This window comes from Borostomias antarcticus (genome assembly GCF_949987555.1).
Source record: "Borostomias antarcticus genome assembly, chromosome: 1".
NCBI classification, from domain to species: Eukaryota; Metazoa; Chordata; class Actinopteri; order Stomiiformes; family Stomiidae; genus Borostomias; species Borostomias antarcticus.
In genome coordinates, this window is record NC_140234.1 from 47,970,108 (window position 1) to 47,994,002 (window position 23,895).

Here is a 23,895-nt window from a genome sequence, read left to right on the forward strand (position 1 = left end):
TCTATTCCTGTGACATTTCGCAGACGTGTAGCACTATTTTCATTGGTCAAAATCTGCCCTTTGCCCTATGACTTCCGTTTCCACTCACCTGCAGCATGGACGAGGCAGTGCCTCATTTTCGAAGTCCAGCGGCGGGGGATGCTATATGACCCACAGCACCACAAGGACACACTCAAAAAGGTGGCTGGAGATTGCGGAGCTGTTGGGACTGGGTCTTTCAAGTAAGTGAAATGCCCTCCAGCTGTGTGTAGAACGAAGGCTAGCTAGTAGGTAGCAAGTAGCTACTGTAGGTAGCAAGGTAGCTAATGCTAATAGGACACTTATTCATTTTCCAGAGGGAAAATTGGGGGGGGTGCAAAAGCCCCAGGCGAGCGATGTCATCGGACGGCGCATATCAGGACACTTTGTCGCGCGATGTCTCCTCGCATTCGGTCGCTCGCTGTATGTTAGGATGCAGTGTTAGTCTCATGATTTTTGGTGCGGGTTATAGCCTCAATGAATATGTAGATTTTTTTTCTTTAGAGAACGTTGGCTCTTTGTTACAATGAGGAATCAAGTCAGCTTTAGAGATCATCTTAGATATCAACTTTATTTATTTGCTGTTTAAGCAGCCAATATTATGTTTCTATGCATGTAAAACAAATTAATATCCGAGGATTACACAAAAACTACCAGAACGATTTTCAAGAAACTCGATGGAGGGGTGTAGCATAAGCCAACTTCCAGAGACATGGACACTGGGCTAGTGCCCTACCCCTCCCAGAGGCATGGACACTGGGCTAGTGTCCATCCTTTTTACCCCCCCAGACGAATGAACACTGGACTTATTTTCTGTATATAGTTTTCTAACTTATGTCTTCTGTTATTGTCTATAATGGCTGATTACACAAGTATGTTCAGTTGTGTTCATACATGACCACCTCTCATAAACACCACAATCAGTTACACCACCAAAAAGGGTACTCTTCAATGGTGCAAGTGTGCTATATTTATACTGAGGAGTGAGTTTAATCATTTCAACTCGATTACACCAACAAAATGCATTAATGGGCGAAGCCCTGTGCTCTCTCAGCACCCTTTCTAGTTATTATTATTATTATTGTTGTTGTTGTTGTTGTTGTTATTAACATTTATTTAAGTCCATACCACCATGCTACTCATTGAAGCTTGTTTTTTTAGTGGTTGGTGGCAAAGAGTATCAAAGGAGGTTCTAAACCCTTTGCAGATTTAGAAATTCACTTTTTTTCTTGTGATGGTAATACTAACACTAATAAACTTCCACAACCACTTAACAGGAATCAAACATTTGATACAGTATGTTAGCCTTCATCAGAGAGGGACTATCACAAAATATCACACCTAGGTTTAATCCATATATAGTATCTAACACACATGGGTAGCAGGGGGTAAATTGGCCTTTCACATTAAAGGCTCTAATTACCAACATAATTACATACATCTCGGGTGTACTTAAAAATGTCACATGCACTGGAGGAATTTGGCGAGTGGGTGATACATACAGTAGATCGAATGTTTTGCGCTGGTGCTCGATTGGAAGAGGCTAGATTCTACAGAGGACAGGTGCATTCATTTATCACTTAGGCCAGAGTGACAGCTGTACGTCTCTGTCTTCCATCCACGCTGACGGACAATGCCATCATTCACACTCGAGAGAAAGGGCCTTGAACCGTGTGCTGTTCCCAGCGTACCCTTGATGTTACACAGATGGTCAGCCAGCTTTCGCAGACATGAGTCACTTACTAAAACATGCAATTTACATTTAGATAAGTTCAGTGGCAGCTCAGACGCTGTGGAGAATATGAATCTTCTTCCCCCACAATCAAGACCACACATTCGGCCTTCACTCACCACATTGTGAATATAGTGCATGAGCTGCTCACTGGGAGATGGCTGGGGGGGGGGTCGGGGTGCACTTTACCCACCCCCCAGCAGCGGTTTAAACACTGGTAAATGGATGTGACAATGAGGCCCTTGGGTTACTACAGTCTTGTTCTTGCTGTGTGGTCGTGGGGGGGGCAGGGGTGACAAAGGAACTGAGAAGAACCCACTCCACATTCAAGGTCATGACTTATAAACACACACACAGACATGCTGCAGTATGCTCTCACAATATGGGTTTGTTATTCTGTATTTCTATCATTTCTCTTCACGATGTACAGTAGAGTATAACCCAGTCCACTATCTAACACTGGGAGCAGTTGTACAGTATCATACTATCCAGTCACTGTACAATATGGGATTTGGCATGCCATGTATACTGTGTGGTACACCACCATCTAAGCTGCATCACTCTCAATCTCCCACTTGGACCCTGCCCATGAGGTGTGTGTGTGTGTGCGCGCAGAGTCAGGCATGGGGTAATCCCCAAGGGCGGCCCCTTTGTTTTGACAACTCTTCTGAAGCCTGGTGTCTCTTACAACAAAACACAGACTTGCCTCTCATCAGCAAAATGTCAGACTGACCCTCTCACTCCAGGCACCCGGAGGAGGATCGGGTTGCCTGTGCACTATGTCACCCATTAACTCAGAATAGAAACGTCCACAACACCGTGTAAATGATCCCCTTTGTTAGCTAAAACAATGAGGGCGATAAGAGACAAGCGGAGCGTGTGGCTCCGCGTATGAGTGTGTGTAGAGTTACACGCTGGCTGGCCTGGAATGGTGTGACACCTTGAGAGACGGCCGGTGGTGTTCTGTTACTGCACGACTCCCAGAGGGACAGAGCAGCTCTGCAATCATTCAATGTCAAGGCATATGCATGGTCTACTAAGAATTCCTCACAGGGGGATATAGCTCTACCTTGGTTTGCTACTAAAATAAGAAATCATGTTATTGACTTTAGAAAATCATGTGCATTTGATGCGATGTTAGTGCTGATGATGATCGATGGGGGATGGTAAATGCATTTGAGGCAGGAGTTGAATATGACCCTATTCAAATCTGGTTAAAACCCACAACATTGTGATCATCTTTTAAAAAATAAATAAAAAATCCCCATGTAATTCCAAAATACTGAAGTTATTATTTGTGAAATGTGCTGCATTCATGATTTCACCCTCTATGACATCTATTTCCCTCTCCCTCCTCTCCTCCCCTCCTCTTCCCTCATATCCTCTTCTCCTGGTCTCCGGGAGCAATCCCATACCCCTCCATGACACACACGCCCCACCCTGCTACGACATCTGTAGCATGCCTCCCATTGGCCAGCCTTGAGGCCCAGGGGAGCAGGTCGGTAGCCAACCTTGACGTGGTAAACTGGGACGCTGAGCAGGCTAGAGGGAGAGGAGAGAGGAACGGGGGATGGAGGAGAGGGGGAGAAAGGAGGGGAGGAGAGAGCAGAAAGAACCATAGGATGTGGATTTGGTGATTTGGTTCTTATGGCTACACTCGTCTGCTCTCCCTCCTCCATTCTCAGCACAAACACTGAAAAATTGATATGTTCTTATGTGGGGTTTTTGTTTTGCCTTGGATGACGTTGACATTATCTCATCAAATCATGAAGTTATTCAGTAACTAGAAGGGCACACGGGGAGTGCAGACCCCCACCCATGATGCATGTCGTCAGCATGTACAGTGTACTGCTAATTAGAGGAGACAAATGTCCAAAATATATTGGTGGTGCAACACCGTTGCAGTTTATGAGCTGCTAGTTTTGACACAGCTGAGGTTGTCAACTCTGCTCTCTGATGTATCTCAGCTACCTAGATATGACAGGACTGGCAGCAATAATCTAGTGTTTCTAGTATCTAGCTAGCTACGAGCATAACTAGATAATTCAAAGCAGTTGATTTTTGGCATCATTAAATTATTTTGGTTCTAATACCTACAAATTAGCTAGGTAGCTAGCTAGCTGAATCAATCCTTTACAGCATGCTATCGATAGGCCTACTTATAGCTAACTTTACCTAGCCATGGATGTATTAAACATTACAAAGTACCTGAAGGCTACATCTATGTGTATCAGGCAATGTTAACGAAAGTGAAAAATAATTTGTGGATGCCCCGTGATTAGGATCGACTCCAAAATGCAATGGCTTTTAAGTTGGCCCATGCTACATCCCTCCACCGAATTTATGAAAATCAGTATAGTAGTATTTGCATAATCCTCCTGCTAATGAACTAACCAACATATAACCTCCTCCTGGAGTTCATCCTGCGGTGAGATAATTTTTCAGTCGCTACACTCAATTGCAATAGCAATTTGATATTCTCTTTTCACTGGTATGGTTGTTATCATCTACTAATAAAGTGTTATTTTTGTCTGTCCATGTCCACATAGCTGCTCTGTAATAAGAAGGTGGAATCTGACTTCTCGCCTTCACAACTCAATCTAACACTGGGTCGCAGTGTTGCCTAGTAACGATGGCATACAACTGACCTTATCTATGCGGCCATAAAAATGTATGAAGGCCCCCCATTCTCTACCCCCCCCCCCCCCCCCCCCCGCACACACACACACTTATTTTCTTTATCTCCCTTTCTCCCAGCACAATCACTAGCAAGCAGGCAGGGGCCAAGCACTCTGCGAATTTCCCACCCCAGGTTGAACAGCACTGGGGGTGGGGGCGGGTTGCTTTTGCCTGGGAGCTCCCTTCTTTCATTACGGAGGGTCTCTGAAGCAGAGAACAAACATACAGCACAACACATACAGCACTGGTGGGCAGGAGAGGGTGAGGATGCAGATTGCACGCTCTGAGACTGATAGATTGCTGGAAGCACAGAAACACAGAGAACCGCAATATAGTCCAAACCCTGCTGCAAAGCCTGTGTTTATACTAGGCTATAATAGATGTTTTGAAATATGACTTACCTGCATTATTGTTAAAATGAAATTACTGATAAAATACATTCATAAATGTCAATAAACAGAAATACTTACTATACTATAAATGAAGAGGTGACATCCAGAAACATAAGGACACGTGTAGTGGCACATAGCTCAGGGGCAGCGTGTACAGTAGCTCAGGAGGTACAGTAGAGCGGCCGGCTGGGGATTGCAAGATCCCTGGTTCAATCCCAGCTCCTGGCAGTGTACCGAAGTATCCTTGAGCCAAACACTCATGGGCGGCACGGTGGCGCCTCACAGCAAGAAGGTCTCCCAGGCCCCCGTGTTCGCGAGGGTTTCCCCCATAAAGAACCCAATACATGAAACATGCAGAAGAACAGATCGCTAACGCTGTCTGTCCTTGACAAAGGCGGACAGGAGCACTTGGATTGGTCCCTGGGAACAGCTCATGCACAGCTGCCCTTAGGGGAAGGATGGGTCAAGAATATTGGCGGCAGCCCATTGCACGCGTGTCAGTGTTGGAGTTTCAGTTGTATGACAAATAAAGCCTTCTTCTTCTTCTTCAGCAAGGGTTATGTGAATTTGACCTCTCACAACAAGGTAACTTACTGGACGTGTACATCCTATTTGCCCTTATTTAGAATCACCCAGGGAGCTTCTCGCCACCCCTAGTGGCACCTACTGTACTGTACTGTACACAATGCTCAGACCGATCCACCACCTGCCCTCTCTCTCCATCCTGCCGCTACCATGGGAACATCTGGGCCACGCTGCTGTGCACATCTGGCAGGTGCCATGACGACGGGAGGCGGGGCTATGTGTGGGTGACACCACTGAGATGGGACAGAAGGGGTATGTGTAGCACAGGGTGGCAGTGATCCCGACTGCTACAGTGTCTGCTTTGATACTCTGTGACTCATGTGTCACTAATGCTAAATGTGAATTTCAAATAATATCTTCGCATTGAAGAAAGAACTGCTTTCCCAAGAAAACTGCATTAAAGGGATACTCTGGAATTTTTGAACTAGGGCCTCATTTTTGAATTACCTATGATGTTTTTAACTGATGGAGATCATTTTCAGTTAATACCATGCTGTAGATAGCTTTGGGTCGTTCCAATTTCCACTGGTGGCTAATGCTAGTGCAACACAATGAAGTCACGTCCAAAAACAAATTAAATATGAGTTAAGTCTCTCTGGGATTCTTTTGTGTCTATTTACCATCCATTTTGAATTCAAACTATCGTGTAATCCGTTCTGCTTTGTGGAACTTATATTTCTGTCTGTGAGTCTTCAGGCGGAGTAACGCTCAGTTAGATCCGGCTAGAGCCAGCCTGGAGCCAGCGCTTGTCAATGTCAACAAAGTGCGAGCATGAGCGGGCTTGTGAAAGAGAAAGTGATCCAGCTTGCTAAACATTCTTAGAAAATGTTGTGTGCATATGCAGGTTGTCAAAATAAGCAAAATAAATGGACAACACAAAGCTTTCACAAATTTAAATTGAACAATCCAGTAAGAAAAGAGCTGTGGTGCGTTGCTCTTTGTATGGATGTGAACACTCCACTATCGAGGCTAAACACATTACGAGTGTGTAGTGAACATTTCACTCTGGACGACTATGTGAAAGTCTTTCCACATCGGACAGACATACATACACTGCAGAACACACAGCTGTGCCATCGCCTGTTAGTTCTTCACCAACAACAACAACTGAACAACAGGTAGGCATACAGTAGTAGCTCTGAATGATTGCCCGCATGATCAACTGCTGCAGGCTATGCTTGCCTGTGCTGTGTTATTCCAGAATAGCCTATTTGGAGCAGACTTGCTGGATTGTACTGATTGAACAGTGGAGTAAAAAAAACTAGTTACTTATCATGGTGTCTCTATGTGCAACTGTCTATTAGTACTATAATATTAATGCTATCTATTAGATACCTGGTGAGATAGCGTATTCTGGTTCAAACTGGTAAGCTTCGCCAGAAAAACTGAACTCTTCATCATCCTCTTCAAAATCGGACATATCCCTTTCTATGTCGAACGTGTCCATCGTGACTAGCATTTGATGTAGCTAAATTGCAACCTCCTTGCTAAACTGCTGCTAGTAGTGCGCCGTATCCAGGCAACTTGTAGTGTTACTCCGCCTGCTGAGTCAGACAGAAATATAGGTCCCCAAACCAGAACGGATTACACGATAGTTTGAATTCAAAACGGATGGTAAATAGACACAAAAGAATCCCTGAGAGACTTTACTCATATCTAATTTGTTTTTGGGTGCGCTTTGGGTGTTTGGGGGTGTCTTTTTGGACTGGCTAACGTGACTTCATTGTGTTGCACTAGCATTAGCCACCAGTGGAAATTGGAAAAAAACAAAGCTATCTGCAGCATGGAATTAACTGAAAATGATCTCCATCAGTCAAAAGCATCATAGGTAAGTCGAAAATGAGGCCCTAGTTCAAAAATTCCAGAATATCCCTTTAAGCTACTGTGTATTAGCCTACAATGAATGATCTCATGAGAACTTACCTCACATATCCTCTGATGTCCGGGCGGAGGCTGTTTGTTCTGACCTCTACATCATTGTGCTGAAACAGCTACAGTACAAGACAACGCTATTCCCCATCCCCCTAATCAAAAGGGTCTGGCGGATTACGGGCACGGGTAGGAAATGAGATTTACCACAGAAACATGAGCCCGGGCCATTTTGAACTAACCCCGGCCAACCCCTGCCCTTTAATCCCTGACTGCCCATCCCTTCCCTGCTGTAATTACACTGTATCCAATTTCTCATGCAAATGCCAACAGATGTGTTGCATCTCAGATAAGCATTATGGACTTTAAGATTGCCCATGGCGTTATGCCTATACCTGTGTGTGGCCTGCTGATGGTGGCGTTGCGTGTTGTTGAGACCATGGTGGTGTCATCGAAATTGTTATCCTCAGCCTTGACTTTGTTTGACAGTTTCACTCTACCTCCCTCAACCTTTCACATGCAAAACCCCTGGCTGTGCTAACCTCATTTATAACAGGATGACATCTCCAGGAGGTCGACACACCACAGACTTTCTGTCTGGCCTAGTGTGAACTCACATTATTCTATTGTCCGTACAGAAACCTATTCAAGATTTACCGCACTTTCTAATATCACGTGTCTGAACTCTTGCCATTGTTGATGACGTCCGCCATTATGACGTGTAAAGATGGGTTAGCCAATGAGATCTCTAGAAACATGAAAGGGATATCTATATTGATATTGCCAGAATGTATAACAAGCAATGAACTCTCATCCACAAGCCTGCTCCTACTGGGATTTAATTGGTCCATATCATGGACATCAGATGATTCTGAAGATTCTGAGAGTGGCTTTGAAGGTGATTGGGTAGAGACGTGGGCGTGTCTTGATGAGTAAGGAGACAAGGGAGGATGGTTGGGATTGGGATGGAGGGATGGAGAAAGGATGATTGTTTTGTCTTCATCTCTCTCGCCTCTCAACAGTCCTTGTGATGGGAGTTTCGCAGGCATTAGGAACTAATATCCTAGTAAAACACCAAACCATTTGTCTGTTAACTCCCTCTAATCTGACTCATTTGTTCAACAGTATTGTCTTTTGAAGAGATGGGACAAAGATAATGGCTAGGAGCTCCCTCTCCTGGACACCAGTGAAGGTGCATCAGTAAATGCAGTGTGAAAGATGGATCTATGTAAATGGTGCCACAGAGGTCGTGTGTGTGTGTGTGTGTGTGTGTGTGTGTGTGTGTATTCTATTGGATGACAGACAATAGGCCTCTTCAGAGACACTGATGTGGTGAATAAAGACGTTGTATATAGACTTAGCTTGCACTTAATAAAAGTAATTTTATAATAATGTCTTACCACAAGACAAGGAGAAGGAATCTGTCTGACCATACATCTCGTGTGCAGAATCTTTCCTGTCTAAGGAGGTTCTACACACTGGAAAGGCGGATAGCCTTAATGCTAAGTATTCAAATAAATATTCTCAACAAAGCAGACTATATCTCAGTCAGCAGTATATTATGTCCCATGAGAATATCAAGTGCGACATTGACATGGGCCCTTCATACTGATCGGAGTAATGGAGGAATGGATCCTCGTTAAGAGAGCATGTGACAGTGGGCCAGTGGAACTCAGAGGGGATATGGAGAGAGAGAACAGTGGAACTCAGAGGGGATATGGAGAGAGAGAACAGTGTGTCTCTGTGCTGCGAGGAGAGAGGGAAGTGTGAAGAGGTGGTGTGACACATTGATCTTCCTCCTGACCTTATGGGTTTTCCTTATACCCTCTGATCACGCACACACACACACACACACACACACACACACACACACACACACACACACACACACACACACTCCAACCGACTTGACGCTGTGGTATTCCAGACCACAACCAAACAGTCATGTAGCCTACTTTGTAAAGTATTTCGGAGTTTTGTCATAAAGTAGTCCTTGCTTTTGCAGTTATTTCTATCAACAACATTTCCATGTTTTTACCTCATTCAACACACCAAAGGACGTAAATTTATCAACACTGAATCTGATTGAGACATTTTCATGTTATTAAACCGGTAGGCTACAGGTAGGCCGCTACAGGTTGACTGAGGTAGATGGGCAAACGTATGGCCTACAACCAGATATGCAAATAATAGTAGGCCTAGTAGTAGTAGTAGTAGTAGTAGTAGTAGTAAACTAAACGTGTTGAAGGACTGGGGCGATAATTGTTCAAAATGTTGACAACTGTCCTGTTGAAGTAGCAAGATAATTTTTTGTGGACAATATTTTCAACAAAATATTTTGCATATTGTTACACAAACAAATTGAACCAACATGTCTACTGTAATTTAAATGCACTTACTGAAATGTTATGTCGTATTTCTAATCAGATGAACATTAAATAAATTATAGAAATGTTTTGTTTGTTTTTTTACAATCAAAACACATCTGTATGTCGCTCCTGTTCAGCGTGTTCATTCCACATCAGCGCTTGCACGTCCTAAAAAGTTCTAGGAAGTCGTCACATCCGACCTATAGCATCCAGGAAGTCCTCTATGCAGCAAAGTGAAACAATCAGCTGGAAACTATAGCGAAGAGCAACAGCATTGGTACGCGGCTGTATGATCAACTTTCTCTTCACTTCTTCGACTGTAACAATGTAAATTTGTTGTTTTCTTCAACTTTTCGAAAAGGAGGAAGCCCGTGATGCTTGGACTGGAGTTGTCATGGCCAAGCTGAAAACTAAGCAAACTTTGAACGAGGAGCCGGATTTTTTCTGAGGTTTCATTCGTCTCGTCAATAACATTTACGATGGCATACAACAGCCCTATCCCGTTTGGTGCGTTTCTTTTAATTCTCTTTTGTGGAATGTCGAAATGTTACTTTACGGTTCCTCTAAAACTTTATACGGGGAAGTTTAACTCTTCTTTGGATTTGGATTTGACTCCTCTTCAACTAAAACAAACCTCTGAAAACGGACTGTCCTTGGCATCTGATCCAAATGGGATTGTCAACTTTTTGGACATGGTCAACAACTTGCAAGGGGATTCTGGAAGAGGCTATTATATGGAGATGTCAATAGGCACCCCAGGTCAAAAGGTAAATAATTATATTACATTCAGTACACAATGGCCATGTAATAAGGTAAATGAAGGCAGTAACGACTCTGTTATGGGACCTTTCTCATATTAAAAATGTCTATACTTTCATATTTCTTTACTAGTAGCCAGGACTTTTTTTCTGTTTCTGCACTTTATGAGCAAAGCAGGGTTGTGGCATGTGATACAGAGAGAGGGACATGGAGAGGAGAGTGATAGAGAGAGGTTGGGGGTGGAAGACATTTGGGCGCTAGGGCGTGGGGCAGACACACACACACAGACAGGCAGGGTGTGAGGCGAAGGCTGCAGCTGGGTTCCTGGCCTCCGGGTGTGTTCATGTAAACCCCCACTCACATGAGCTCACATGATGCAGCTAGAGTCGTTCTCCCCCCTCCCCAGATCTCCACTAGCCAGGCAGCTGACTGGGATTAGGAGGCACAAAGTCTCAGAGAGTGGCAGGGCTAGAGCAGCCCGAACTGCCCTAAATAACTATTGACATCTCATAGGCTCACCTACCTGGGTCAAGTGGGAGAATAGATTTGTTCTACTTGCACCATTTGTAATAAGTGATGAACACCTGGTTGTTACTGCGAGATATAGCCTACTGTACTACTTCCTTTCTATATATATATATATATATAGTTTTAAAGAAACACAAAGAGCATTCCCAATACCTTACTCTCTCTCTCTCTCTCTCTCTCTCTCTCTCTCTCTCTACAGTACGTATATATATATATATATATATATATATATATATATAAAAATAAATGAATTGTGTTTATTTTAAACTAGCTAAAACAGTAAATTAGTTAATTAGCAAATTGGCCCATGGTACTTTGGACTCTTTGGGTTAAAAGATTTTGGGCTTAGACTTAGACTCTTTGGTTCCTACAAGCTTATCTAATTAAGCTGACCAATATTTGCTGTGTCATTGCCATGTGGCCTATCACAAGAATGTGTGCACACCATGCAGACTGCCCCTAGGTGTTACATCATAAACCTACTACAGTATCGACCACTTGGCAAGCTGCACTCATGACTACAGTACCAGCAGTAGTTAGACAGGGAGATGTATGAGATTGAGGGAAGATGGGGGGGAGGGTGGCCAATAACACTAAACCTCAACCAGTCCTATCAGTAATCTAATTAAGAACCCTGGTGTTAAATGAGGCCTATTCAAATGAGCCACTAATTGCCACATCTGTTAGCCCACGTGGCTAGGCTGAGGTGTCGGCTGGAGCTCCTCACATCTGCTAATTGGTACAAACAGGTAGCAGATGCATGTTGTCGCCCCGGAGCCCCTGCCAATTAGACGGGAGAATACTCGACGGCAGGCAGGCGGGAGATCGCACTGGCTCGACATCAGGGGAGAGACGGGGATTCGCCTGCAGGTCTCACCAGGCCGGCAGATAGCAGGTTCAAGAGGTAGAAGGAAGTGCCCCTGGTCTTACCCACTGGGTCACTGCTGCCTGGTTTGGTGGTTTTGGCCCAGTGTGCGCGGAGAGGTGCCATCTGTGCGCTGGCAGTGGGGGATTCAGATGGCACAGCACAGCTAACAGTGCTGGGACCAGAGCCAGCCCAACAAGGAAGCTATGGATAGATATTGCAGGACTGCCAGGCTGAGTCTTGGAGGAAGTAGGAGCAGGTATGGCTGTCGTGCTGATGGAGAGGAACATTTTCTTTAATGTCATTCTGTTTTTGTGGCCCAACATTTCCTGCTCATCAGGTTTTAGCACAACACACAAATAACAGCAGAATGCAGAAGATTCTTGAGTTTAAATTCAACCACCAGCCATGAACGAAGTCTTCACTGTCATTAGCCATGTTTCCATCCACTTGTCAATCGAATTATGTGAAGATCGCAAAAAATATGAATGTGAATAAAGCCGGTTAACGTGCGTTTCCATCTAGAACTTTAAATCGGATAAAGCATTTATCACAAAAGCCTTTTATCGAACAAGAGAAAATCCGACGAGATCGACAGTACAAACTTTTTGTCGATTTTCATGACTTTTAATCGAATTTTTACTGTTTCCATAAGACATTTTTAATTCGATATAACTTAATTCGCATAAAACGTGTGGATGGAAACATGGCTAATGAGTGTTAATGTCAGTGAGTCAGTTATTATTCTTAACTGTGATTTGTAGGGCTGGGTTAAAAAAATTGATTTAATCTGAATCGAATTAATTGAATTTTTGGAAATCAGTATCGATACCCAGCCCTAGTATTGATGTGTTGCATAACTTGGCAGCCATGTAATTAAGGTTACAGCTAAAAAAAAAAAAGTTTTTAGTAACACTAACCGAATCAATATCGAATCGAATTGAATCGTGATAATCGATTCTGAACCTTGTCAATCGGAATCGAATCGATTCTTGAAATTCAAATCGATACCCAGCCCTAGTGATTTGGGAATACATATACATTTCCAGATGAAGATACAGGATGTGATGTCACACCACCAGAAACATCTCAATATAAACATGCCCAGAGCAAGGAGCCAGTTAATCATCCTAAGGTGTTCTGAAATTGATGCCATCATATTTTCGAAAGGAACCTCTTTGTTGCAAGCGCCGAGCTGTGGAGACAGACTGAGCTATGTTCATGGTTTCTTAAATGATGAGAAACGCTCATTAATGACCCTTGTGTGCCGGTCAATGAGGGGACAGAGTGGTTATCTCATTAGTTCCCCCTCGTTTACTTGATGCTCTGTGACATTGGTGCCACTGATGGTAGAACAAACACAAAACCCACAACCCCCCCCCCCCCCCCCCACACACACACACACACACACACATACACCCCTGGTCTGGCAACAAACATATGACAAACACCAGGGTACTAGACTCAGGAGGAACAAGAGCAGGTGGTCACATTTGCCCTGTAGACTTCCCAATGTTTGATTGAGAGTTTGAGAGTCATTGAGAGTTTCTGCGCAGATTTGTGTGTTCTAGGTACAAGATTTGCAGCGTAGGTACTGTAGGTACACTGGCGGTTCTAGGGAGTGGCAAGGGGTGGCATCCACACCCCTGAAAAAAGCCTTGCCACTCCCGTTGTCATCTCTGAAGTTCAAATGTGTATGGGGTAGATAGCCTATCCACCCCAGGTGATAAGTCTTGCCACCCCAGGTAAAACTTGCTAGAACCACCACTGTGTAGGTAGGAAGCGGTTGGGTGTTTCTGTGTGTTTAATCTTTATGACTCATACGGTTTTCACATTGTTTTTTTCCAGCTGAACATCCTGGTTGATACAGGGAGCAGCAATTTTGCAGTGGCAGCTGCCGCCCATCCCTTCATCACGCACTTCTTCAACAAAGCTCTGTGAGTGTGCTTTGCTCCTCCCTGTCTCTGGCTGTTAACGTTCTGAAAGGTCAGGTCAGATTACAGGATGATTAGGTACAGATAGTGTCAGCGTATTAAACAAAACTTATTATTCAACTGAGACCATTTTTCTATGGTCTCTTCTATTTCTATTCAGCAATGAAGAATCGAATAGGTCTACTTCACAAAAATGTCAAATTCTTTGTCATTTTCTTTACAGCTGCAGATATTCTTGTGTAGAATCATATTTGTTCATGTTTGCATAAGATGGCTCCCTTTCGTCAGAGTGTTTTTGAACCCCTAGTCCTCCACCTCTGTGTCCAGCTCTAGTACGTACCGGTCTACTGGCAGGCCGGTGGCTGTTAGGTACACCCAGGGCAACTGGGAGGGTGAACTGGGAACCGACAGCGTCACCATCATCCCCATGGGCTCCGACGGCACCATCACCATCAACATCGCTGCCATCCTGTCCTCCGACGGATTCTTCCTCCCCGGGGTGAACTGGCAGGGCATTCTGGGACTGGCTTACCCTCTGCTGTCGCGGGTAAGGGCGTCATCCTCGTACCCTCTGGTACTCCCTGACAGGAAGCTGTGTCGTTGGGCATAGCTGTGCATGTTTGATTTGGAACAGAGTTCCCTCAGGGCTTGGCAAGCCACAATGAGCTGCTGAATGCTATCAAAGGGTAAATAAACTCTGGGAAGGTGCACACATATGATATGATTCAAATGAAGCTGTAGGGATCTCACTACACTGAGGAATAAGGCATGAGGCTCTGAGTTAATAGCTGACACAAAACATGCCTTATGCTGATTATAGCAATCTAGAATCTTTATACTGACTACAGTGTCCAGCTGATAGAATCTTTACACTGACCAGTGTTCAGATGATATCATCTCTTGTTCGGGTTCACATGCTCTATGGAACATTTGTCACATCACATGCAGAGAGCCTTGACCCTGCCTATACTGTATGAGGCCAAGTAGATTAAGAGCAAATGCTTCAGGCAAGGGGGAAAAGACTGACTCCTTGTAATTCCCAGTGCTCACGGACATTCTGTGCTTCAGTTTTCACTAAAATCTTAAAGTAGAACTCCAACATCAGAGTTTCCAGACCTGACCACAGTCATGGAGCATTTGGCCTTTGGATTTGGAACGTTAGCTAATTTCATTTGTAAGCTGTTCAAACTAAATGGCAGTTACATTTGCGCCTTTTTGAACAGAGTTTTAAGATCTATTTCTACCAAGCAGATAACCTTAGTGTTTTATTGTTTCTGCTGTTCAGCCCGACTCGTCCGTGGAGCCTTTCTTCAACTCGGTGGTCCGACAGACGGGAATTCCAGACGTCTTCTCCCTGCAGATGTGTGGCGCTGGATTGTCGGCGAGCTCGGCTGCTGATCCTGCAGGGGGAAGTTTTGTGAGTAGAGTTTAGATCGGCCCAAAAAAGCAAGCCTGACCCAACCTGAGCCTGTGCACGTTCTGTCCGAGCCCGTCCCATTGGCTGCATCTATGGGCCCGAGCCCAGTTTAAACACAAAATTCTCTTTGTAAGTTCACTGTTTATCATCAGAATCTAATTCCAGTTGTTTGAATGAAAAAAATCTGTTCAGAATTACATGCGGGATCTTACTGAATAGCCTTGCCTTTATTCTCATCTAGGGATGCACGATATATCGGCAGCCATATCAGTATCGGCTGATGTTAGTCATTTTTTTTATATATCAGTATCGGTCCGATGTGTAAAACAGGGCCGATGTGAACAGCCGATAATTGTTTCTGTTTAGCTGATGTTGTGTGTGTTGTTTTTGAGAGGAAACAATGCAATAAATCTATGATTTTCCAGGGAACCCAAGATTGCATCCATGGTTGTTGGTTTCAGAGTAGTCCTCAGACATTATATCTATCTACATCTCTTACATTAATAATAATAATAATAATAACCTTTATTTGTATAGCACTTTTCATGCAAACTTTTTAGCTCAAAATGCTTTGACATATCCACACAGCATGAAAACAATAAAAGAACAATAGTAATCAACTCACAAAGCAAGATATAAACCACATAATAAAACAACAATAGACCATACAAACAGGGAGTGAATAAAATAAAATGATTCAGGTAATAAAAAGGAATATAAGGATAAAATGATCAGAGGATAAAAGGATGAGGAGTGCTCCTAATTGTAAGATTAGTTAAAGAGGTGTGTTTTAAGTTGCCTTTTAAAAATGTCCACAGTGCCCACCTCTCTAATACTCTTTGGTATGGTGTTCCCTAATTTAGGTGTATAGTACATAAAAGCAGCTTCCCCAATTTTGTTTTGGGGGACTTTGGGAATCTTTAAAAGATCTGCTGTGGAGGACTTAAGGGCTCATAAAGGCACATAGGGAGACATGATGTAGGAGGGTGCTAGACCGTTAAGAGCCTTGTATACACCTACAAGGACTTAATCAATTCTAAAATGTATAGGGAGCCAGTGCAGTGTGGCTAGAACAGGAGTAGTATGCTCTCTCTTCCTTGTTCCTCAATAGACTTCTCAATAGACCAGTAAAAAGAGCAGTACAGTAGTCCAGTCTATTTGTAACAAAAACACGAATAAACTTCTCAGCATCCTGTTAAAAACGGGCATACCTTAGCAATATTTCTTAGGTGGAAGAAAGCTTACCTTGTTAATGTGGGTGTTAAAATTTAAATCAGAATCTAAGATGACACCTAGACTTGTTACCCCCATTTTATTCAGGTGGCCCAGATTTGCCAACTTACTGGAGAGTATATCTCTTTTGGCTTTGGGGCCAACCAAGAGTTTCTCTGACTTATTTTAAAAAAAAAATATATATTGCTCATCCATTGATTGATAGCGGTCAGACTGCTAGGGGGCATAAGGCATTTGGGTAATTTGGTTTGACAGTAATGTAGAGTTGTGCATCATCAGCATGTAAAGTTGTGCATCATCAGCATGTAGAGTTGTGCATCATCAGCATAGCTGTGAACATCAACATGGTGTCCTCTGATGATGTTACCTAGCGGGAGCATCTATAGTGAAAAAAGAAGGGGGCCAAGACAGTGTCCTTGTGCAATACCAGAAGATATAGGTCTGTAATTACTTAACACACTGTGGTCTAAATTAGTTTAAATATTTTTTTTTTCAATAGTGGTTTCACAATAGCAGTTTTAAATGTGTTGGGGAAAATTCCAGTCTCAAGAGATGTGTTAATTACTTTTAAGACTGGTGTGGATACACTATTGAATACATTTTTCAAAAATGTAGTAGGGACAGGCTCAAGACAGCAAGTTGATGGTTTACTCTGTCTTACAATCTTGCCTAGTTCTGCATCCGAAATGCTACTAAAGTTCCTTTGAGTTGCCGGCTTGTTACAGACAAGGTTATTATAGTTAACGGAAACTAACTAAAAAACGCAAACTAGGTGTGAAAAAACATTTTAGTTAACTGAAATAAAAATAAAAACTAGGCTTTACAAATAAACGATAACTAACTAAAACTGTGTTGTGTGTTTATAAAACAAACTAAAATAAACTAAAATTATAGAGAAAATGTCCTTAGTTTTTCATTTCATACATAAGCCTAGTATTTTGGGTGGATATGAAATCTATCCTCCATTTTCTTTAACTGTGCCCCTGCGCAGAAGTAACCTGATGTGCGCCATGGTGGTTTGTTTCACACTGAGTGAAACAACGTGAGCTCACGAGATCAGGATGGTCTCACGAGGCTAGCACAGAAGAAATAAGAAACTAATACTGAAACTAATAAAAACTAAAACTAAGCATTTTCAAAAATTAAAAACTAAACTAAACTAGCAAATCTGCTTTAAAAACTAAACTGAAAACAAAACTTAACTAAACTAAACTGAAATTGATAACAAAAAGTTAAAACGATATAAAAATAAAAACTAATTAAAAAACAAAACTATTATAACCTTGGTTACAGGGCAGGTCATATTGGGTACTAGTGCTTCTGACAATACCAGCTCTAATAGATGTTATTTTGTGGTTAAATTTTTTTGCAAATTCCTCACATTTTGAGGCAGAAGCCAGGCTAAGAATGTCAGAGGCTGGAGCGGGGTTCAATAACTGGTCAATAGTTGAGAACAGTACCCTAGAGTTCCTGTTATTCTCTGCGATGATCTTCGAAAAGTGTGTTCTTCTCTCAGTGTGGATAGCATTGTTATAAATGGAAATGTGCTCCTTAAAAATGCTGTGGTGGATCTCTAGTTTAGTTTTTCTCCATGCCCGCTCAGCTATTCTACACAGTCTCTTAAGCTCACGAATAGTGCTGTTTATCCATGGCGAGATTTTTTCATGTTTTTCACATTATATCTGTGAACACAAGCTTGGCCACGGCGCAAGGAAAAGAGGAGAAATTCCTCTGGGCTGGTCTCGGGTTCGGGCAGAGAATCAAAGCTCTACTTGTGAGTAGTCAGAAGGGGTTGGGGGCATGGTGGCCTGTGAAAGAAGGAACGAATGGAGGCTAAAAGACTTCCTGACAAGAGGAGAGCTGTTTGACTGTAGAACAGGATGAGGACCTGTGGGCTGTTCGGCTCAGGCACGCCAGGCTGAGGCTTAGCTCCCAAGGCTCCGCCGCCCACACCAGAGAAACCCGTCCAAGGACGGATGAGGCTGAGCAGCTTGGTGCGTCGTGGAAGCATGATCGCTAGCAGCTTCGCCGGCTCTCAATGCGCTTCCCCATAGGATGCCCCATCTAGTTAGCAAGTGGCTAATTAAGCTAAGATGGCATCCTGCCGAGAGAAGGTCTGTCGGTGTTACGCTAGTTGACCGTCGGGCGGACCACGTGACCCAGTGATGGAGGCAGATGGGGTTGATGGCGGGGTGTAGTCAATGAGTAGCCCCGTGCCAGGCCGCGGCAAGCCATGCAGGGATAAAGCCATACCAACAACATGCCCTTGTGTTTCTACCTCACTATCATTGTTTTCACAGACTTTTTCTCTGTTTCAGATCATGGGAGGGGCTGAACCAACTCTCTACCGGGGGTCGCTGTGGTACACCCCTGTTAAAGAAGAATGGTACTACCAAGTGGAGGTGTTGAAGCTGGAGGTGGGAGACCAGAATCTAAACCTGGACTGCAAAGAGGTATGAGACACCCTGACAAATCCAGCTGAGTTCAAAGTGTGACAGTGTCAATCGCGTTTCAAGATTGTTATTTCAAGGAGGATGTTGACCTGTCCTCCTTTCTTTATGAGTTTCCTGCATACAGCCTCATCTAGACCTTAGAGGCCTTTTGGAGAACCTCCATTGACATGTTTTGGTTTTTCTGTCGAGGACTACGATTCATCTAAGGGCGTATTCAAGCAGGCATGCTTTATCTCGGTTTAATCCAGATTGGAATCGGTTTCCCCCTTGTCCCGGTCCGTGTGGACATGTCTGAACACACCAAGCGAGTCCTAGCGCGCGGCAAATCATATGGGTCGAGCCCGCTCTGAAAAGGTGGGCTCGGCCTGATTCCAATCGAGTTCTGAATCGGGTTGTTTATGTCTGAAAGTGACCACGCCTAGCCCGGGTCTGGCACAGAGAAACCGCAGGATGTATTGCGCCTTTTTGGATTAATCAGCTGCCATACAAAGTTATTAGCCACGATGGGTGCGAAAAAAGTAAACAGGGGCTTGACATGGGGTAATGAGGAAACACGATGCCTCCTGGATATTTGGGCAGACAAGGAAATCAATGACATGCTTAAAATAACCCACAAAAATTCAGAAGTATTCAATATATTCAGCAAACAGCTGAAGCAGAGCGGCTTCGAGAGGTCTGTTGGTCTTGTTGGTCAGTGGTGATAGCGCCAAATCAACAGTAATAGCACCACACACTTTCCGAAAGTTTTCCTTATTTTCTGTCTGGCTAACACCATCAGATCGTGCTCTGTTCCCTGGAATCTCTGGAATGACCCCCCTGTCAGAATGTCCATCCAATCAACGAGCGACCTTGGCTCGGTTGGTAAAAAGGCTAGCCTCGCGTCACCTGTCTCTCCTCAGGGAGAAGAGCCTGGTGTCTATTTACTTCATTTGCCTTAAGCCCGCCTCCTCATCCGGCTCGAGCCTGTAGAGCCCGCCTCCAACATCCGCTTGCTTTATTTTTCCTTAACCGGTAGTTCTGCCCCTACAGCACCTGTTCCATCAAAATCTTTATTTTTCACCTTCTCTCTTTCTCACCTCCTGTCTTTATTTATTTATTTATTTCTCCCTCTACCTCTCTCTTTCAGTACAACACGGACAAAGCCATAGTTGATAGTGGGACGACTCTACTGCGCCTGCCTGTCAATGTGTTCAATGCCGTGGTGGAAGCCATTTCGAGAACCTCTCTGGTATGTCTGCCGCAGCCATGAACAAGCGATTACATGCTGCCAGAAGAAGGCTCCAGTGTGTTTGTGGGGTGCTTAAAGGACAGGGCTGCCTGAGGACAAGCGGTGCTGTGTGTGAAGGATCAGGAGGAGTGTAGAATGAGCAGGCCAACACCTTGAGAAGCGTCCTTGTCTGTGGCTTGTACTCGCTTTACAAAAGCTACAGAAGCAAGAAGGCATCTTTGGTTAGAGATATTGGAGATTTAGTTAATTTAGAATACTGTAGTCAGTAAACTACTCTACACAGTATCACTCTCCACATAGTACCTGTACTGTACATTCATATACATTCATAATTTACTGTTTAAAGTATTGTCACATTTTAGACATTGAATTTGCCTTCAACGCATTCAAAGATATTAAGTAGAAGGCACGAGTCTTAATTTCTTCTCTCTCTCTATCTCTCTCCCTCTCTCCTGGATCAAGATCCAGGACTTCTCTTCAGGGTTCTGGGAAGGGACTAAGTTGGCCTGCTGGATGAAGGGAGAGACACCCTGGAGGTTCTTCCCAAAGCTCTCCTTCTACCTGAGGGCTACCAACACTAGCCAGTCCTTCCGCATCACCATCCTCCCTCAGGTGACTACACTACCCAGAATGCCCCACGATATGCCATAGACCAGAGCAATCATCCAGGAACTTTAATTCCATGGTATGGTTACCGCCCCTTTTGGGTGAAAACAAATCTATATTTAAAAAAAATGGTATACAGTTGTAATGACATCTCAGGAGAGTTATATTAGTACTTTGTCGACTGATAACAGGTGCCGGTATTTAGATAAACTTTACGATACTGGTGGTCAGTGTACTTTTAGCCGAACATCGCAATGGATTAATGATCCCAATCATTGGCCAGAGATGTCGTATCCTGATATTTACCTCATCGAGTCTCCAGGTAATGTCCATTTATTCACAACAGCAGTTTGTGATTCTTCTTCTATGCCCCCCTGTCGATAATGTTAATAATGGAAAACATTTGTGGAAAACCATGTTCCCATGTCCTCTCCCCCTTCTGTAGCCTGTGCTAGCTTTTGACAAGTGCTTTGACAGCTGGTGCTAAGAGATGGGTGTATTGTCATGATACTAGCTTTATTAGCCTTTTAGCCAACACTTTGGAGCCTTCGGAGCACTTCAGAGTGCAGGGTGTTAAAATGATTATAGTCTACTTTGTATATTATACGTGTATACTGTAGCTACGTTTGCTGCAACCACTGCTAGAGGCATGCTGATGTTACATGCCATTTTCTGATCTACTGATTTCTTTGCTCTTAATTGTACACCCATTATTGCGTACGATAATTAATGATAAAAATGTAAATAATAAAATAAAAATAATCTGCTCCCACCTACCCTTGAGGGAAGGACAACGGGATGGGTTAAGAGCAGTAGAAAAATGTCATAGGTGAACACTAATATCACTGTGTGTGTGTGTGTGTGTGTGTGTGTGTGTGTGTGTGTGTGTGTGTGTGTGTGTGTGTGTGTGTGTGTGTGTGTGTGTGTGTGTGTCTCTCATCACCGTGTGTGTGCAAAATCCACTGAATGACAAATAAAAGTTGTTGCTTGTTTTGTTTTGGTTTCCCTCTGGGTTCTCCCTCCAAATGGCCTGTCTTTTGGTCTTCCTTTCCCTACTCGGTAGTCATGGTGACAACTATCTTCTATTTGCCACCATTTAATTTGAATGCTTTGTTTTCATGAAGAACAGTGTGTGTCCGCAAAAAATGTCATGCTAACGTTATGTTGTTCGGGTCTATTAAAGTTCTCCCTGGCCTAAAAAACACCAGAAAAATACATTGATATATGTATATGGACATAAATTAGACATTATATGGACAAAAATTAGACATTTTTAATTTGCTGTATTCTGGACTACATACTGCTTCTTCATTGACATCTGATTGTCCCTTCCACAGTTGTACATCCAGCCAATCACAGAGGTGGAAGGCACGATTGACTGCTACCGATTCGGCGTGTCGTCCTCGGCAAATGGACTTGTGATCGGCGCCACTGTCATGGAGGGCTTCTACGTTGTCTTCGACCGCGCCCAGAAGAGGGTGGGCTTTGCTCTCAGCACCTGCGCAGGTGAGGACTAGAGACAGGGGTGTTAGACTAGAATTAGACCTCTAGCAAAAGTACAATTGAGAATACTGACAATCATGTTCTCCAGTGCCATTACTAAAACCAAACCCTAAATCTACTGTACCAATGTATGAGTCAAGGGTGACCCCAATGGCCTCTGTCTCCCTCCCACCCTCCATAGTGAACGAAGGGGTGGCCATATCAGAGATCGCCGGGCCCTTCTCCTCGGCAGACGTGGCCGCGGACTGCGCGGCCGGCGGCCTGCTGAAGGAGCCCCTCCTCTGGGTCATCTCCTACGGCCTCATGGCTGTCTGCGGCCTGGTGCTCCTGATCCTCCTGCTCTTCCTGGTGGCGCCCTGCCGGCGCCGCGACCGGCCCGGGGAGATCACAGACGAGTCCTCGCTGGTCCGACACCGCATCAAATGACTGAGACGAGGCCCGGGGGATTCTGGGTGCACTACAGGGGAGAGGAGTGGCTCGCACTGACCAATGAGACACTTCACTGGATATATGGCCATACACTAAGACTATTGGTAGAGACTGTTAACTGGCGTCTTTTCCTGGTTTGACCAGGAGAGACAAGAGACAACATAACTTAATTCAACTTTAGCAAGACAGCACCCGCTTCTATGTGAACAAAATGTAAGAATATGTATGTGCACAGTATTGTTTAAAATGTATGTGGATGGATCCCAGGATGGTGAAGTATCGGTATTGGAGAGTTGAAATCTCTGTGGTGTACAAAGATCCAGATCACTGTCAAGTAGTGTCACCTTCAGTAGGAAGAGGAGTGCAACTTTGACCATTGTTTACAAAGCCTTCATGTCCTACAGTATCTCTCCGCATGTAGGAAATATGTATGTGACACCCTCTGTCACACATTGCACATTGCTGTTGAATACTGATCAAACGTGTTCACATTGTGTGGGTGGGTAAATAGAAGCTGTATTTTGTTGATCATTTGTGTATGAATGATGCTGTGTGGGTTTACTAACATATACTGTACATACTGTTTAGATCTATATATATGACAATGTTATTACCCCAAAACACTAAGAATAATGTTAGACATTCAAAAGTTTGTAAGGGCACATATTTATATTTTAGTACTTTTATGCAAATCATTGAATAAACATATGACATATTAACATAGTGTACTAAAAGTCAAAGGTAATCTTTGCTACAAAAGGACTACAGGATACAGACGAGGACAAACCAATAGACCAACCAATTACGAAGTGATGCATAAACAGTTGCTGAACTGGTTTCATCCAGATCTTGGGCACATTCTTGAGGGTTTCCTGGTGTGGTTAGATCACATGGCCAGGAAAAACAAATAGCTTTACCAGTGCTATCTGCTGTCCTGTGTGGTATGCAATCGAAAATTTACTAAGTTACTGTGTCTACCACAACTTTGTTTTGAAAAAACTATAACAAAGGTGTTTCAGGTACAAAATTGGAATGTTTATCATTTATATATTTTGGTGAATGTATTATGTACCAAATGTGATTTTTTCTGTATATGAAATCATTAAATGAACCAGATTAAACATTTAATTTCTCATTCCCTTCATTTAAAGTTGTTTTAAATAACCTTTGTGTATGCTATGATATATAGAACAGGACACCGAGAATAACTGGCTTTGAGCACCATCCGGTGTTCAAATGCGGTACTTCAATTTGATGGTATCATTGAAGATGGATGGCATAGAGAACTTCCATTCC

General features: G+C 43.5%; 1 protein-coding gene across 1 annotated transcript; it reads left to right on the forward strand.

The window, feature by feature from the left end:
• The first annotated feature begins 9,978 nt into the window (after positions 1 to 9,978).
• Positions 9,979 to 23,527, forward strand: bace2 (beta-secretase 2). Its single transcript, XM_084440917.1, has 9 exons — positions 9,979 to 10,411; positions 13,645 to 13,733; positions 14,058 to 14,277; positions 15,016 to 15,147; positions 18,699 to 18,833; positions 19,960 to 20,061; positions 20,524 to 20,673; positions 22,005 to 22,173; positions 22,352 to 23,527. The coding sequence occupies exons 1-9, from the start codon at positions 10,124 to 10,126 to the stop codon at positions 22,594 to 22,596; spliced, it is 1,530 nt and encodes a 509-aa protein (XP_084297043.1). The 5' UTR covers positions 9,979 to 10,123; the 3' UTR covers positions 22,597 to 23,527.
• The last annotated feature ends 368 nt before the right edge of the window (positions 23,528 to 23,895 follow it).